The 17,019-nt window shown below is 35.5% G+C and overlaps 1 protein-coding gene across 10 annotated transcripts in view; it reads left to right on the top strand.

Annotated features, from left to right (window-relative positions):
• The window catches only part of LOC121375950 (EF-hand calcium-binding domain-containing protein 7-like), a 67,925-nt gene that overhangs the window by 19,516 nt on the left and 31,390 nt on the right, over positions 1–17,019 (top strand). For 4 of the 10 annotated variants that reach the window (XR_005958375.1, XM_041503683.1, XM_041503686.1 and 1 more), the window contains one exon: positions 15,831–15,896. The exons of 4 other annotated variants lie outside the window; for them this stretch is intronic. Coding sequence is in view for 5 of the 6 variants with exons in the window: in XM_041503683.1 (XP_041359617.1) it covers positions 15,831–15,896 (66 nt within the window). In the remaining variant the exon portion in view is untranslated. Of the gene's footprint in view, positions 1–7,308; positions 7,528–11,719; positions 11,786–12,663; positions 12,730–15,830; positions 15,897–17,019 lie in introns of those variants that run through there. 2 more of the 10 variants (XM_041503691.1, XM_041503692.1) reach the window with 2 other exon arrangements.

Consider the following 17,019-nt stretch of genomic DNA (forward strand, 5'->3'; position numbering starts at 1 on the left):
TACATGTATATCTATATATAAGCAACTTTATTATGGTCCTTCATTTTTGTAGATTATATTCACACATACACACACACAACCCTTGTAATTGCTCACATCTTCATCTCAATTTATATTTCGTGCTTATATCCAGTTGAGGTTCAAGCACACTGTCCTGGGCACACACCTCAGCCTGGGCTGTCTGTCAAGGACAGTGGGTTAGTTGTTAGTTGGTTAGTGGTTAGTGAGAAAGAAGGTGTAGTGGCCTTACACCTACCCATTGAGTCGTTAAAACTTGCTCTGGGTGAGAGCCGGTACCAGGCTGCGAACCCTGTACTTGCCAGCCTTATGTCCGATGGCTTAACCATGACACCACCAAGGCTGGTAATTGCCCACAGGAATCGGCAGTGATGTAGAGGTCAGGTCAGGTCATAGGGCTTTACGTTCACATTTAGAGCAAGCTGTTGTAGCGCACGCCTGTCTTGGGCACAAGAGCCGGCCTTAGCCGGCTCCTCCGTCCAGGACAGGAAAGGTGGGTGGAGGGGAAGGAGGGACCGCCTGCACTGGCAGGTGCAAGTGAGCACCAGCAGACCGACCGTGGTCGGTAGCAGGCAGAGGGGGTGCTATGGAATTTTGAATAGAGCAAGAATTATGCCGAAAGAGAAAAGGTGCGCAAGTTTGATTAAGGACTTTGGGCGCAATTTTGAACGGTCGGTCAAAAACAAAGTTCCGGAGCTAATATAGGTTTTGACATTAGTGAATCGAGAGTAGCTCGCGTGATGTAGAGATTTCCGTGTAGTTTTTAATTCTCCACAACACTTTCTTTTTTTCCATGGCATATATTTTGGCTACAAACATGTTCATAATTGCAGGGGTTGCATACACAATATACAAATAATTAAATTGCCCTTTCTGGTATAGTGGCTTGTTCAGAAAGTTGAAGTTTGCATTTCAGCATGTTACTGGTTACTGGTTAGGTTTTTAACGTGTTCATATACCTTTATGGTTTCAAATACGCCTATCCCAAGTCCGACTTCCAATAAGATCGAGGTTCTGACACAGGGCAGGAGTTCAACATGTTATCGCCCTGTTTATAATTCATATGTACATGTAATAGAAAGGTATTTATGACCCCAATAAACTATATTTATCAGATAAGAAAGAAGATGATGTAGAATCCTCAAGAACATCATTACGTTCTCAGTCTATCCAGCTGAAAAGTAAGGTGCTTTTGGTGTGAGACTGCCATTAAATTTTTTGCTTTTATTTATTTTAATTATTTTATCCTAACATACATATACACATACAAATTAAAACTGTATACAGCTATAATTAAAAGAACTTTAAAAAACAAAAACATTAAGACTTTTTATGTATGTATAAGTAAGTTTTCAAATGATACTTTTAGTTATTATTTTCGAGAAGAAAGGGATAGATGTAAAAGATAAAATAAAATCAAAGTTATAATATTCTACCTGGCTTTTTACATAAAAGGTTTTTTGTTCCTTTTTCTTTAATTTGATTTTATATATTGATATTATATATATATATATATATATATATATATATATATATATATATATATATATATATATATATACATTTTCTGTCCGTGAGATGGGTATACTGTGTATGTACATGTATTTGTATTACGTCCATCAGATTTTTCATTACAAAATGTTACATGTAAAAATTACCTTCGAAATAATGATAGAAGAAAAAGAGAGAAAAATCTTACTCCAACAAAATATATTTGTTAGATGAGGAGGACAAAGATGTCCAATCATCAAAGACGTCTTTACGCTCTGGATCTAAGGAGTTGAAAAGTAAGGTGTTCTTCTAACACACATGCTTTTGAAATCGCTTCAATGACCAAATTGCAAGCTTGCTTTTTTCATCCTACTCGAAATTTGATCATAAATATAATTTTACTGTTGTGGTTTATATTTTAAAAAAATTACAAATTACAAACAAATATTTATTTTGTTTTTTAATTAGATGCAGTAATTATACAGTAAGAAGTATAGTTAAAAGTATCATTTGTAGTAATTGGCCTATGAAGTGTATTGCATTTAAAAGTGTTAATACAATGAAACTCCTCTAAACTGGAGACCTACAGGACCAAAAAAAAAGTCCAGTTTTAAGACAGGGGCGGCACAGTGTAAAAAATAGTGGTACGGCTCAAAGGCAACCAAGCCAAGCCTCCGAAGAATGCGACCATTTAAGCGAGTATGCTCTCTCGGAATTGTTTATTAATGTAGATGCCCAGTAGTGAAATTAGAGTAGGCTTGCTTCCTCTTCTTTTCTAATTTTTGTTTTGTTTTGTTTATTTATTTTTTATAGGGCGGGACGTAGCCCATATTTGTGTGGTCCTTAACCATATGCCTGATGCCAAATAACCGTAAATAAAATGTGTTGAGTGCATCATTAAATAAAACATATAAAGATACCGTGTTAATGACAATAACAATTATTTTGTTATTCATAGAGACGCTCGTGAGATAACAGATATACAGAGCTAGCACAAGAGCTGGACCATTATTGGACTCTTACTTATGCAGATATACGGTTTTGGTCATGACAGGTCGTTTAGATTTAAATAAAATATCATCTTGCATTAGAATATTTAAAATTTCCCAAAGACATCACTTTTTTCTCTGTTCAATAACACAAAGTCTCTCATTGCTTCTCTGACATCAGCTTTCCTATCTTTGTGAATGAACATCATCATCAGATGGTTAAGTTGCTCTTGTGTCACGCTGGTGCGTAGATATGTTTTCACATGTCTTAGAGACGAAAAAGACCTCTCACTTGTAGCCGATGTCGCAGGCATTACCAAGAGTAGTTGGAGCAGCCTTGATGTTTGTGGAAAGAGTTCCTATATTTACAGACCTGTTGTTACAAACTGTCAAAAGAGAAGTTAGCTTCTTGCATTGTGTTCTTCAACATGCATAATTCAGTATGGAGTTGGGCTTCTTCAAGATCATCTCCGAAATGATCGTGAATTTCATGTATGATGTCATCAGGAACTTTCTCTCCTGTAGCAGCCGTTTTCAGAGCAGTTTCGACTTTTGCATAAAATGCAAGAGCAAATGATTGAAACCTACGCACAATTTGTCCAGTCAGCTTATCAACTACTTCAAAGTACAGGTATGTGAGAGCTACGCGGAAACGTGTAACTGTTCTTTTCCATTCTGTCTGAAAACAACAACAACATGATGTTCAATACTGTTGACCACACAAGGTTCATTTGCATGTTTTCACTGTTTCAAGTTTATGATGTGTGCCGTATATTATAAGTTATAACCAGTTTAGATTTGTTAGCATTGAATGCAATTTTTGGCAGTTCCAGGGTTGCAAGCAACAGTTTTCCTTCAGGGGCCCTTAAGCAGTCCCTGGACCCCGGCCGCAGTAAGCTTTTTTGTTCCAGCTCCTCTCACATCCCTGAAAGTAGAGCCTTCGATACATGTCTTTTGGCGTTGCATCATGGTGAGTACATGTCGACATTGGATCAAGATGAGCAGGTGCTTTTCGTTTGGGTATCTTGTTGTACATCGAATGCAGACATCTTGACCTGTACTTCATCCTAAAGTGATTCAAACTGTTCTTCTGTTCTTTCTTCCCTCAAGCAAGACAGAGTAACATGAGCATACTGTCTTGCTTCTACTGCACAGTGTCTTCTTCTGTATGGCTTTACTAAGTGTGTCTGTGATGGAGAATAGATTTTCAGATAGAACAAGTCCAAACACAAAAGAGAAATTTTCCATAGTCGAAATTATTCCTTTTGCAATTGCTGTGGCTTCTGTGTTACTGTATTCCTGAATTACTTTGAACAATTCCTGAATGACCTGATAGTTGGTTAAGATGGATCTCAGGGATTCCGAATGAACAGTCCATCTCCTTCGACACAGTGATCTAATACCAGGTGAATGCAGTGATATTTCTTGTTTACGGCTAAGGAACTTTGCTTTCTTCTTAGCACTATATTTCATTGCCGTAGACATTTCAAGGACTGTGTCAAAGGTATCTGCCATAATCTTTACTGATCTACAAGTATCTTGAATAGCAGCAAGATTGAGTAAGTGTCCCATACAATGCAGATATATAGCTCTTGGTTCCACTTCTTGGATTTGTGTTGCAACTCCAGATCGGCTTCCCGACATATTGGCAGCACCATCATAGCACTGACCACGACACCAATTCAGCGTAAGAGAAGAATGCAACAGAACATCTTTGATCAGGCTCTTAATTCACTCAGCATTTGTTCTGTCAGTTAGGATCGATCCCTGTCGGTGGGCCCATTGGGCTATTTCTCGTTCCAGCCAGTGAACCACGACTGGTATATCAAAGGCCATGGTATTTTCTACCCTGTCTGTGGGATGGTGCATATAAAAGATCCCTTGTTGCTAATGAAAAAGAGTAGCCCATGAAGCGGTGACAGCGCATTTCCTCTCTCAATATCTGTGTGGTCCTTAACCACGTCTGACGCCATATGTACATGAAATGTGTTGGGTGCGTCATTAAATAAAAAATAAAAAAAACATTTCCTTTGTTCTGTCAGTTACATAGAGGCCTATGCAGTCTTCAAACCTCAAATGTTTCAGCATTCACATATCGGATGCAGATGGTGAGCTAAATAAAAGTAGAAATATGATTCTGTTAAATAAAAGAAAACAATATGTGGTTGAGTTTTTGCCAAACATTTTTGGGGGAAAATCTTTTCGAGGTTGATAAATCTGTTTAATCAGTTGTGGCATTTCAACATTAATGGATTTCATTCTACCTGTTTCAGCCGACGAGTCCATGGAATAAACATTAGCTTCTGTCGTCTCATGAACCCGTGCTACCTTAGGTCTGGACGACAGACACTCAAACAACGACTGCTGTCTAGCCAGCATGTTTCGATTTGAGGTGGCCATGATGGATTCTTAAGCTCATGTGACTGAACTGAACTGAACTGAACGGTTTCGTAGAAAACCAATACATATCATGACAGCATTGGGTGGACACACATGACGTCACTTTAACAATGACGTCCAACACTTCTTTTATTGTATGGTAGTGGTTTATAATTTGCTTGGGGAGGGGTGGAGAAGTTTGATGATCAGTGACTGACTAACACGTCTAGATTTTTAAAAAAAAAAAATATAAAAAAAACCTCAGAAAAAAGTGGTCACGGCCATACCATCTGTGCCGCCCCTGTAAGAGGTATCTGGTTTAGAGAGTTATTTTCTGCACTGTACCTTGTTTGTAATTTACAAACAAATGATATCTTTGACAACACAAAATAAAAAAAGAGAATGTATAACCACCAAGAACATCTTTAAACTCTGGGTCACTCCAGCTTAACAGTGATGTGTTCTCATCTCTTCAGCAACCAAACTGCAAGCTTCTAATTTGCAGTGTGCCTTCTTTTTTCATTCTGAATTTTTTCAAGTCCTAAATATTCTTTTGGTACTGTGGTGCATATTTTGTATAAAGTATAAAGTATAAACATAAGTAATTATTTTGACCTCTAACTAGTTGTTATAAAGCAAGAAGTAATTAATTAAAATGTCCTTTGTACAAGTAGGCAGTGACTATTGAACTGGTTGATATTGAATAAGTTAATGATGGAATATTTCTTCTGAACAAAGTGCACTAAATACTGGTATATTTCAAATGTTAATACCTTGTACCTTGTTTGTACAAATAAAAAGGACATCTTTGACTACAACAAAGTATATTTATTAGACCAGGAAGAAGAAGATGTACAATCTTCGAAGACATCTTTACGTTCTGGATCTAAGGAGCTGAAAAGTAAGGTGTTCTTCTAACACATGCTTTTGAAATCGCTTCAGCAACCAAACTGCAAACTTGCTTATAAAAAATACATTTTGTCAGAATTTTTAAAGTCATATTTATGGTTCATATTTTGTGAAAAGTTAAAAGCATGAATAATATAATTATTAAGAAGTAAATAAAATATTGTTTGTAGGTAGTTGTGTTTTTAACTGCTTGGTGTTGAAGATTTTAATTACATGACAATTAATCCTTCTTAACTGAGGATACTTTATTATATATTACATTTCAAAGTGGGGGTTTTTGTTGTTGTTTTTGGGGCGTTTTGGGGTTTTATTTATAAATTATTTATTGTCCCAGAGCACATCTGTAATGTCAGGGTTGGGGTCCTGAATTCATTACGTACAGAAACAGTGGTAGAGAGTATATATACACACACACAAACACACACACAGTAAAAAAAACAAAATATATATATACATGTACTATTTTAACAAAAACACAGGCACCTTTAGTTTAAAGTGCAGTGTTAATGCCATGATTGTAATTTACAAATAAAAGGGTTATTCAACTACAACAAAATATAATATATTTTAGATAAGGAAGAAGAAGATGTACAATCTTTGAGAATATATTTATGCTCTGGGTCTGAACATCTGAAAAGTAGGGTGTTCTTCTAACACATGTTTTGGTCATCACGTCCGTGACCAAATTGAAATCTTGCTGATTTCATCCTACTATGGATTTGATCAGGATTTTTCTAGTCATAAATATAATTTTACTGTTGTAGTCAATATGTTTTTTTACAAATTACAAACATTAATAATTATTTTGGTTTTTAAATACATATAGTAATTATACAGTAAGAAGTAGTTAAAATATCTTTTGTAGGGACTGTTTTTTTAACTGGTTGGTGCTAAATAACTTAATAGCTGTTCTAAACAGTGTGAAGTGTATTGCATTTAAATAAAAGTGTTAATACAGTGAAACTCTAAAAAGAAGACCACAGAACATGATTTTGCTATCACTTCTGTAACCAAACTTGTAAACTTACTTTTTAAAAAGATGTCCTATGATTTTTTCAAGGTGTTGTATAATAATTACAATACTCTTTATTTAGTGATACATGTACATTGTATTTGCATAGGTCAGTATTAATAAATGATGCATCCAGGAATGGTCATAAATACACCGTCTGCTATTCAAATAGTATACGGCACTTTGGAAGTGTCATTTATAGTCCCAGAAAAATCATAAGTGAGGGCAGAGATTCGTAATTGTCTTAACTTATAAAACGGGTGTTATAACAAAACTCATTTCACAATTCATCATAGTTATGCTACTATTATTTAATAAAATGTATTTTGTATTGAAAAACACACTTAGTTACATGCCAAGTGATATTTTTTTGTTGTTGTTGGGATGGAAGGGAGGGGGGGGGGGGGGGGGTCTTTTTGAGGGAATAGGGTGGGAGTAGGGAAGTGAGGGATAGATGCAAAATATGAAATAATTTCAAAGTATAATGTTATACCTGGCTGTTTACACACAAGATTCTTAGATCCTCCTCCATCAGTATTATTCAGTGTGTCGGGTGTAGTTCATAACTACTATTAATAAGTCAGTTAGATTTTCCGTTACAAAGTTCTATTACCTTCTGAATTATGATTTTTTTTTTTTTCTTTAACAAAATATGTTTGTTAGATAAGGAAGACAAAGATGTACAATCTTCGAAGGCCTCTTTACGCTCTGGATTTAAAGAGTTCAAAAGTAAGGTGTTCTTTAACATGCTTTTGTCATGGCTTTAATGACCAAATTGCAGTCTTGGTTTTTTTTCATACACCGTGACTTTGATAGGATTTTTCAAGTCATAAGTACAATTTTATTATTGTACCACTTACAATGGTAAAAAAACCACCTATTCTTGCCTTTAAAAATATGCAGTCATTATACAGTAAGAAGTAGTTAAAGTGTACTGATGGAAAGAAATTTCACGCAAATAGTAACAGCAAATATTGATTGTGACTAAAATCCTCATCCACAGTATCGGGAAGTTGACCCTGTTACTAGCAGTTCCACTGTATTTTATAAAGGAATAACTACTCTATATAGTCCGTTTGAGGGGTGGGACGTATCCCAGTGGTACAGCCTCGCTCGACGCGCGGTCGGTGTGGGATCGATTCCCGTCGGTGGGCCCATTGGGCTATTTCTCGTTCCGGCCAGTGCACAATGACTGGTATATCAAAGATCGTGGTATGTACTACCCTGTCTGTGTGGGAATGGTGCATATAAAAGATCACTTGCTGCTAATCGAAAAGAGGAGCCCATGAAGTGGGAACAGCGGGTTTCCTCTCAATAACTTTGTGGTCTGACACCATATAACTAAATCAAATGTTTTGAGTGCGTCATTAAAACATTTCCTTCTTTTCCTATATAGTATGTTTGCGTGCAGAGGGAAGCAATGAATTGGCATATAACTCTTATTATGAATAAAGTTAAAATATATATAAAAATATATTAGTAAGTTTTAAACTCAACTCAAAATATATATTTTTTTGGGGAAAAAATCAGTGTAAATAAAAAGTTTCTTTAAAGATTATCTACAAATTGCTTAGTCTAAATCTTATTTTACAATGCAGGTAAGAAGACAACTGATGGAACAGCCAACATATTTAGCACACACGTTTCTACCTCTAGTCTTGGTGTACTGTATTATCGATTACTTCAGTACTACAATAGCAATGCAGCTAAGGCTGTTCTAGCAATTTGTCTTCACCCCTGTATCAAAAATGAGATTAATGTATATAATCATATGGCAATTTGTTAAGAAACTTTTTAATTACACAGACATTTGTACTAAAAAAAAAAAAAATGTTTAGGTTTAATATAAGATTTAATATTATTTGTTATAGAGATATATGCCAATTCATCAGTTCCCTTTTTCAATCAAACGGCCTATAGTACTGAATAAAATTAAATTTTTACCCATATGGTTAAAAAATCAAATTGGTTATATGTACATTTGTTAAAAAATTTTAAAAAAAAAAAAATTGCAGGGGGAGGGCACTTTTTTCAATGTGGTTAGTGGTGTGTGTGCAGATTAAAACTGTATACAGCTATAATTAAAATAGCTTTCAAAAAATTTAAAAAACAATAAGACTTAGTTTTAGGTACAAATACAGTAAGTTACCAAATGATACTTTTAGTTATTATTTTGGAGGAGAAAGGGATAGATGTAAAAGATAAAATAACATCAAAATTATAATATTCTACCTGGCCTTTTACATAAAAGTTTTTTTGTATCTTTTTTTTTTTTTAATTTATATATATACTGAACCGCAAAAGAAACGCGAGATTTTTAAATGTCATTTCTATATGGTAAATTATAACAATTTATTTCGGGGATGTAACTGTCAATATTACAAGACATGCTGGTTTATGACTGAGACCCAAATTAGGTACCCTTTCAACTTTCCATGAAACGACACGCCAAAACGCACCTGTCTCGAAGGCCGTGGGTGGCAGTCGCAAACAATTCTCATGAAAACCGAAATGCACGTGCATCTCATGGAGGTTATGGGTATAAAAACCAACTTGAACCGCGTTCCTGGCATTCGTAATTTGCACGCATCAGGTATGACCCGATTGTCAGCAGCGCAGAGAGAACAAGCTATCGGCCGATTGCAAGCCGGGCAGCGTGCCCTGGTTGTTGCTAACGCTTACAATGTCCATGTCAGCACCATCCATCGTCTACAGCAGCGGTACATCAACACCAACAGCACTGCAGACAGTCACCGCAGCGGGCGCCCCCGGGTGACCACGCCCAGGCAGGACCGCTACATCAACCGGCAACACCTCCATGATCACTTCAGAACGGCCAGCATGACAGCTCGCGCGACCATTGGCACTGGACAGCGACCCATCAGTGACGACACGGTACGACGTCGACTGGCCGCCAACAACCTGTTTTGCCGACGTCCCGCTCGAGGACCTGTCCTCACCGCCCGCCACCGTCAGACACGACTACAGTGGGCTACACAGCACCAACATTGGCGGCATCAACAATGGAGGTTGATAGTCTTCTCTGACGAGAGCCGGTACTGCATTTCCAACTCGGATGGCAGAGTGAGGGTGTGGCGTAGGAGGGGTGAACGCTACAGAGACGCATGTGTCCTGGAGAGAGACCCGTGGGGTGGCCAAAGCATCATGGTTTGGGGTGCTATAGGCCTGAATCAGAGAATTGGGCCCCATTTGTTCCAAAATGTTTGGTGCAGGCAGAGGGAATGGCATCACAGCGCAGCGCTACGTTGACCAGATTCTAACACCTCACATAGTGCCCTTCTTCACGCGTCACCATAACCACGTGTTCCAGCAGGATAATGCTCGCCCCCACACGGCCAGGATCACCATGGACTTCCTGCGTCAGCACAACATCAGAACCATGCCGTGGCCGGCTCTCAGCCCTGATTTGAACCCGATTGAACACCTGTGGGATGAAATCCAGAGACGGCTTAACCAGGTGGTCCCACGGCCGACAACTCGTGTGCAACTGGAGGCAGCTTTCCTGAGGGTGTGGGCACAGGTGCCAATGGCTTTTGTGAACCGCCTCGTGCACTCCATGTACCAACGGTGTATGGCCGTTTTGAACACCCAGGGAGGACATACACGGTATTGAACATGTCACGCCCTACAATCTCGATGTGCTGGATCCCCCCACTACCTGAACACAGGCAAACGACCCAGAGACTGTGGTCAAAGTGCATCCAATAAATTGACTTTATCAGATTTTTCAAAATTTATCTCTGATATTAATAAATTGAAACATATTTTCTCAGCCACACATGTGTCGCGTTTCTTTTGCGGTTCAGTATATATACATTTTCTGTCAGTGGGTGGGCTATATTGCGTATGTATTTGTATTACGTCCGTTAGATTTTTCATTACAAAATGTTACATGTAAAAATTACCCTTGAAATTATGAGAGAAAAAATCTTACTACAACAAAATATATTTGTTAGATGAGGAGGACAAAGATGTCCAATCATCAAAGACGTCTTTACGCTCTGGATCTAAGGAGCTGAAAAGTAAGGTGTTCTTCTAACACATGCTTTTAAAATGGCTTCAGCGACCAAACTGCAAGCTTGCTTTTTTCATCTACATGTACTCTAAATTTGATCAGGAATTTTCAAGTCATAAATAAAAAAAAAAGAGTTATTGTTGTGGTTTATATTGTTTTACAAATTACAAACATTAATAATTATTTTGTTATTCAGTTAGATGCAGTAATTATACAGTAAGAAATATAGTTAAAAGTATCATTTGTAGGAACTGGTTTACAGGAGTGTATTGCATTTAAAAGTGTTAATACAATGAAACTTCTCTAAACTGGAGACCTACAGGACAAAGAAAAAAGTCCAGTTTTGATAGGTATTTGGTTCAGAGAGTTGCAGGTAGTTTCTGCACTGTACCATGTTTGTAATTTACAAACAAAAGATATCTTTGACAACACAAAATATATTTATTAGATATAAAAAGAATGTATAACCACCAAGAACATCTTTAAACTCTGGGTCACTCCAGCTTAAAACTGATATTCTCATCTCTATAGCAACCAAATTGCAAGTTGCAGTGTGCCTTTTTTTTTTTTCATTCTGAATTTTTCCAAGTCCTAAATATTATTTTGATACTGTGATGCATATTTTGTATAAAGTATAAAGTATAAACATAAGTAATTATTTTTACCTTGAAATAGTTGTTATAAAGTAAGAAGTAATTAATTAAAATGTCCTTTGTACAAGTAGGCAGTGACTGTTGAACTGGTTGATATTGAATAAGTTAATGATGGGATATTTCTTCTGAACAAAGTGCACTAAATACTGGTATATTTTAAATGTTAATACCTTGTAACTTGTTTGTACAAATAAAAAGTACATCTTTGACTACAACAAAGTATATTTATTAGACAAGGAAGAAGAAGATGTACAATCTTCGAAGACGTCTTTACGCTCTGGATCTAAGGAGCTGAAAAGTAAGGTGTTTTTCTAACACATGCTTCTGAAATGGCTTCAGCGACCAAACTGCAAGCTTGCTTTTTTCATCCTACATGTACTCTAAATTTGATCAGGAATTTTCAAGTCATAAATATAAAAAAAAAAGTTATTGTTGTGGTTTATATTGTTTTACAAATTACAAACATTAATAATTATTTTGTTATTCAGTTAGATGCAGTAATTATACAGTAAGAAGTATAGTTAAAAGTATCATTTGTAGGAACTGGTTTACAGGAGTTTATTGCATTTAAAAGTGTTAATACAATGAAATACCTCTAAACTGGAGACCTATAGGACAAAGAAAAAAGTCCAGTTTTGATAGGTATTTGGTTCAGAGAGTTACAGGTAGTTTCTGCACTGTACCTTGTTTGTAATTTACAAACAAAAGATATCTTTGACAACACAAAATATATTTATTAGATATAAAAAAGAATGTATAACTACCAAGAACATCTTTAAACTCTGGGTCTCTCCAGCTTAAAACTGATATTCTCATCTTTATAGCAACCAAACTGCAAGTTGCAGTGTGCCTTTTTTTTTCATTCTGAATTTTTCCAAGTCCCAAATATTATTTTGATACTGTGGTGCATATTTTGTATAAAGTTTAAAGTATAAACATAAGTAATTATTTTGACCTCTAAATAGTTGTTATAAAGTAAGAATTAATTAATTAAAATGTCCTTTTTACAAGTAGGCAGTGACTATTTGAACTGGTTGATATTGAATAAGTTAATGATGGGATATTTCTTCTGAACAAAGTGCACTAAATACTGGTATATTTTAAATGTTAATACCTTGTACCTTGTTTGTACAAATAAAAAGTACATCTTTGACTACAACAAAGTATATTTATTAGACAAGGAAGAAGAAGATGTACAATCTTCGAAGACGTCTTTACGTTCTGGATCTAAGGAGCTGAAAAGTAAGGTGTTCTTCTAACACATGCTTTTGAAATCGCTTCAGCAACCAAACTGCAAACTTGCTTATAAAAAATACATTTTGTCAGAATTTTTAAAGTCATATTTATGGTTCATATTTTGTGAAAAGTTAAAAGCATGAATAATATAATTATTAAGAAGTAAATAAAATATTGTTTGTAGGTAGTTGTGTTTTTAACTGCTTGGTGTTGAAGATTTTAATTACATGACAATTAATCCTCCTTAACTGAGGATACTTTATTATATATTACATTTCAAAGTGTTAATGCCATGATTGTAATTTACAAATAAAAGGGTTGTTCGACTACAACAAAATATAATATACAGGACCGTACATGGTGGACATTACTGGGGGAGCCCAATTGAACGAGCCCCGAAGGCACGAGGTATTTGGAGGGTCCAGGGGCATGATTCAAAGGTTATTTGCCTGTTACTGTAACTCTCGTCATTAAGCTCGATCCGTTAGTCTCGCTACAATGTTTACATTCAAACCCTCTCCCCCGCTATGGGCCCAGTATATTTTAGATAAGGAAGAAGATGTACAATCTTTGAGAATATCTAAATTATGATTATTTTTTTTTTACTATAACAAAATATATTTGTTAGATAAGGAAGACAAAGATGTACAATCTTCAAAGACCTCTTTACGCTCTGGATTTAAAGAGTTCAAAAGTAAGGTGTTCTGTAACATGCTTTTGTCTTGGCTTTAATGACCAAATTGCAATCTTGGCTCTTTGTTTTTTCATACACAGTGACTTTGATAGGATTTTTCAAATCATAAGTACAATTTTATTATTGTACAACTTACAAACATAAAAAAAACTATTTTTACCTTTAAAAATATGCAGTCATTATACAGTAAGAAGTACTTAAAGTGTACTGATGGAAAAAAAAAATTCACGCAAATAGTAACAACAAATATTGATTGTGACCATGGTAGCGGGATGTAGTACATGTACATGTAGTGTTTCCACCTGTGAAGCGGTCGGTCATCGGATCGATCCTTCTCAGTAGACCCATTTGCAGTTTGGGCTATTTTCCGTTCCAACCAGTGATCCACAAGGCCCTGGTATGTGCTTTCCTGTGTGGGAAAGTGCATATAAAACACCCCTTGCTGCTTATCAGAAAGAGTAGCCAATGTGGCAGCAGTGGGTTTCCTCTAAAGAAATATGTTAGAATGACCATGTTTGACGTCCAATAGCTGATGATAAGATAAAAATCAATGTGCTCTAGAGGCGTCATTAAATAAAACAAACTTTACTTTGTGACCAAAATCCTCATCCACAGTATCCATGTTACTAGCAGTTCCACTATTTTATAAAGAAATAACTACTGTATTTAGTCTGTTTGCGTATAAAAATATATTAAGTTTTAAACTCAACTCAAATAAGTTTTTTTGGAGAAAAAAAATTGGTGTAAATAAAAAGTTTCTTTACAGATTATCTTCAAATTGCAAGGGCTAAATCTTATTTTACAATGCAGGTACATGTATAAAGATAACTAATGGAACAGCCAACATATTTAGCACACACATTTCTACCTCTAGTCTTGGTGTACTGCATTATCGATTACTTCAATAGCAATGCAGATAAGGCTGTTCTAGTAATTTGTCTTCACCCCTGTATTAAAAATGAGATTAATCTATATAATTACATGTATATGGTAGTTTGTTAAGAAATTTTTTAATTACACAGACATTTTAGTTTTAAAAAAATGTTGAGGTTTAATATAAGATTTAATATTATTTGTTATAGAGATATATGCCAATTCATCAGTTCTCTTTTTCAATCAAAAGGACTATAGTAGTGAATAAAATTTATTTTTACCCATATTGTTAAAAAATCTAATTTGTTAAACACTTAATTTTGGGGGGAATTTTTTTCAGGGGTGTATGTGCACACACACCTGAATCTATGCCTTTATGACTATATTGTTACTGACATTTTGTTGGCAAAGTCCAAACGAAACACCACACAAAATTCAAATGTTCACCTCAATAATGTATTGAACACCTGCATTGTGAAATCACCAGTCATTCAAATTAAAACTGTGGCCTACAATGGAGATACTGTATTATGTTTTTGACAAAATGAACACTTATTAGCCAGAACATGAGTTGTGTACATGTAGTTGCTTTTGTAAACAATTTATAAAATGGTGATAGAGATCACAGCTTTAAACTAGAAATATCATATATCATTTTAACACCATGTAACATGAATGTGTGTGGGGTTTCAGAACCAAAAAGCTGAAAAATAAAAATAAACAACTGCAAGAACGTGTTTTTTGGTGTGTGTGTGTGGGGGGGGGGGGGGGGTGTTTGTTTTGTTTGTGTGTTTTTTGGTTGGTTGGTTTGTTGGGCTTTTTTTTGCTTTTTCTTTTTTTGAGAGGGTGTTTGTTTTTGTTTTGTTGTTTTTTGTTTATGGTGGGAAGGCTATCTTTAACTGGCAAAATGTTTCATGACATTTGCTTAAAACAAAAGATGGATGAAGATAGTGATGATACCAGTAATAATGATGACATCTTGAATGAAAACATCATAGTACATGTAGTAGTTAATAGAATGACATCTTAGATTGGAATCAAACTGTGTGCTCACTTCCTTATGTGTGTGTTGTAATAAAACAGGCTTTAAAAGTGTAATACATTTGTATATGTTTAATAGATTTTAATTTTCTATAATTCAGACCAGTACAAAATCTGCACAAACAGGTCACAGTGTTGACACGACTGGCCTAAATGCAGGGCTAGCTTTGGGTCAACAGATAATTTCACCAAGTTATCAATCCTACTTCAAAAACTGCAGAAACCCAGTTATTTTCCAACAAAACATTTATTTCATGAAATTATTTCAATAAATTAAAATAAAATTCGCCAATTGTTTTTGAAATTCGCAATTGGCGAATTTGGCGAGTGCCAGAGCTAGCCCTGCCTAAATGTATTATGACGAGTGGATTCTGACGAGTGTATTGTGACAAGTGTATTACGACAAGTGTATTCTGACAAGTGTATTATGAATCCCAAAATGTTATAATATTGTGTTTACAAATTGTGAAATTTGACTACAACAAAATGTATTTATTAGACAAGGAAGAAGAAGATATTCAATCTTCAAGAACATCTTTACAGTCAGGCTCTGGGCATTTGAAAAGTAAGGTGTTCTAACACATGCTTTTATCATGGCTTCCTGACCAAACTGCAATCATGCTTTTTTTTTTCCTAACATGGATTATTGGGATTTCTCATATATGGTTGCAAATAGCTAATATGGCAGCAAATACCTGTACCGGGTATGTAACAAGAACTTGACACGGTTTTACCATTAGGTCCATAAATAGATATATGTATTTATGTTTTAAATGTACAGCAGACAAGCAATATTTTATTAAAGACATCCTGTGATAGACAAATCTGTATTTTTAGCAATTTTATTTTGTTCAATAAGCATTGATATATGGATAACACACAAACTCACTTTGTCAAAATCTGTTTTCCATTTTTTTTAACGTGAGATAAATACATTGTAAGATCAGTTATGTCATGATAGTTCCCAATTAATCAAAGATTTAAAAATTCATAGAATGTTTAATAATTTTGCTGCCATCTTAGCAATCTACATTGGGACATTGTAGCTGTGTTTGCACCGTGGATTTCTTTTGTTGTTTTAACATCCAGTGTGAAAATAATCCTATGATAGATTTGGCTTTGTCACTGTCCTATAGCATTGGTTTGATTTCTAGCTTTTTCCTACACAATCAGGTGTGCGTGTAGGGGTGGGTTCCGGGGGTTGAATGCATCCTCTGCTCATGCTAATTTTAAAAAATGTTTTTCAGTACCTTTTCTGGGATGCATGTCTCTATTCCCCCTCCCCCCCCCCCCCCCCCCCCTCTTCCCCCCCCCCCCCCCCCCCCCCCCCCCCCCCCCCACCCCATAAACTTCATTCACCACAGCCTAGACCCCTTCCTAGCTAAAATTCCTGCACACCACCTGACAATAGTACATAAGAGTTGATGTGCCATTTACCAGTATATCAATAGAACAAGTAGTTAAAAGTGTGAACCTAATACTATTATTTTTATTTATTTTTTCATGTATAATTATTGGGTTTTTGCTTTTCTTTTTCCATTTGTTTTTATTCTTTCTTAAATGTGTGGCTTTTATTAGTTTACAGCAGTGTAAGATTAACGAAAGATTTTGTTTTAAGTGCTATATTTGTCTTGTACTTTTATAACGGTACTTCTGGTTAAAACTTAGAGTTTCTTGCTTAGAACATT

The sequence above is a fragment of the Gigantopelta aegis genome, chromosome 6 (genome assembly GCF_016097555.1).
Source record: "Gigantopelta aegis isolate Gae_Host chromosome 6, Gae_host_genome, whole genome shotgun sequence".
Taxonomy (NCBI): domain Eukaryota; kingdom Metazoa; phylum Mollusca; class Gastropoda; order Neomphalida; family Peltospiridae; genus Gigantopelta; species Gigantopelta aegis.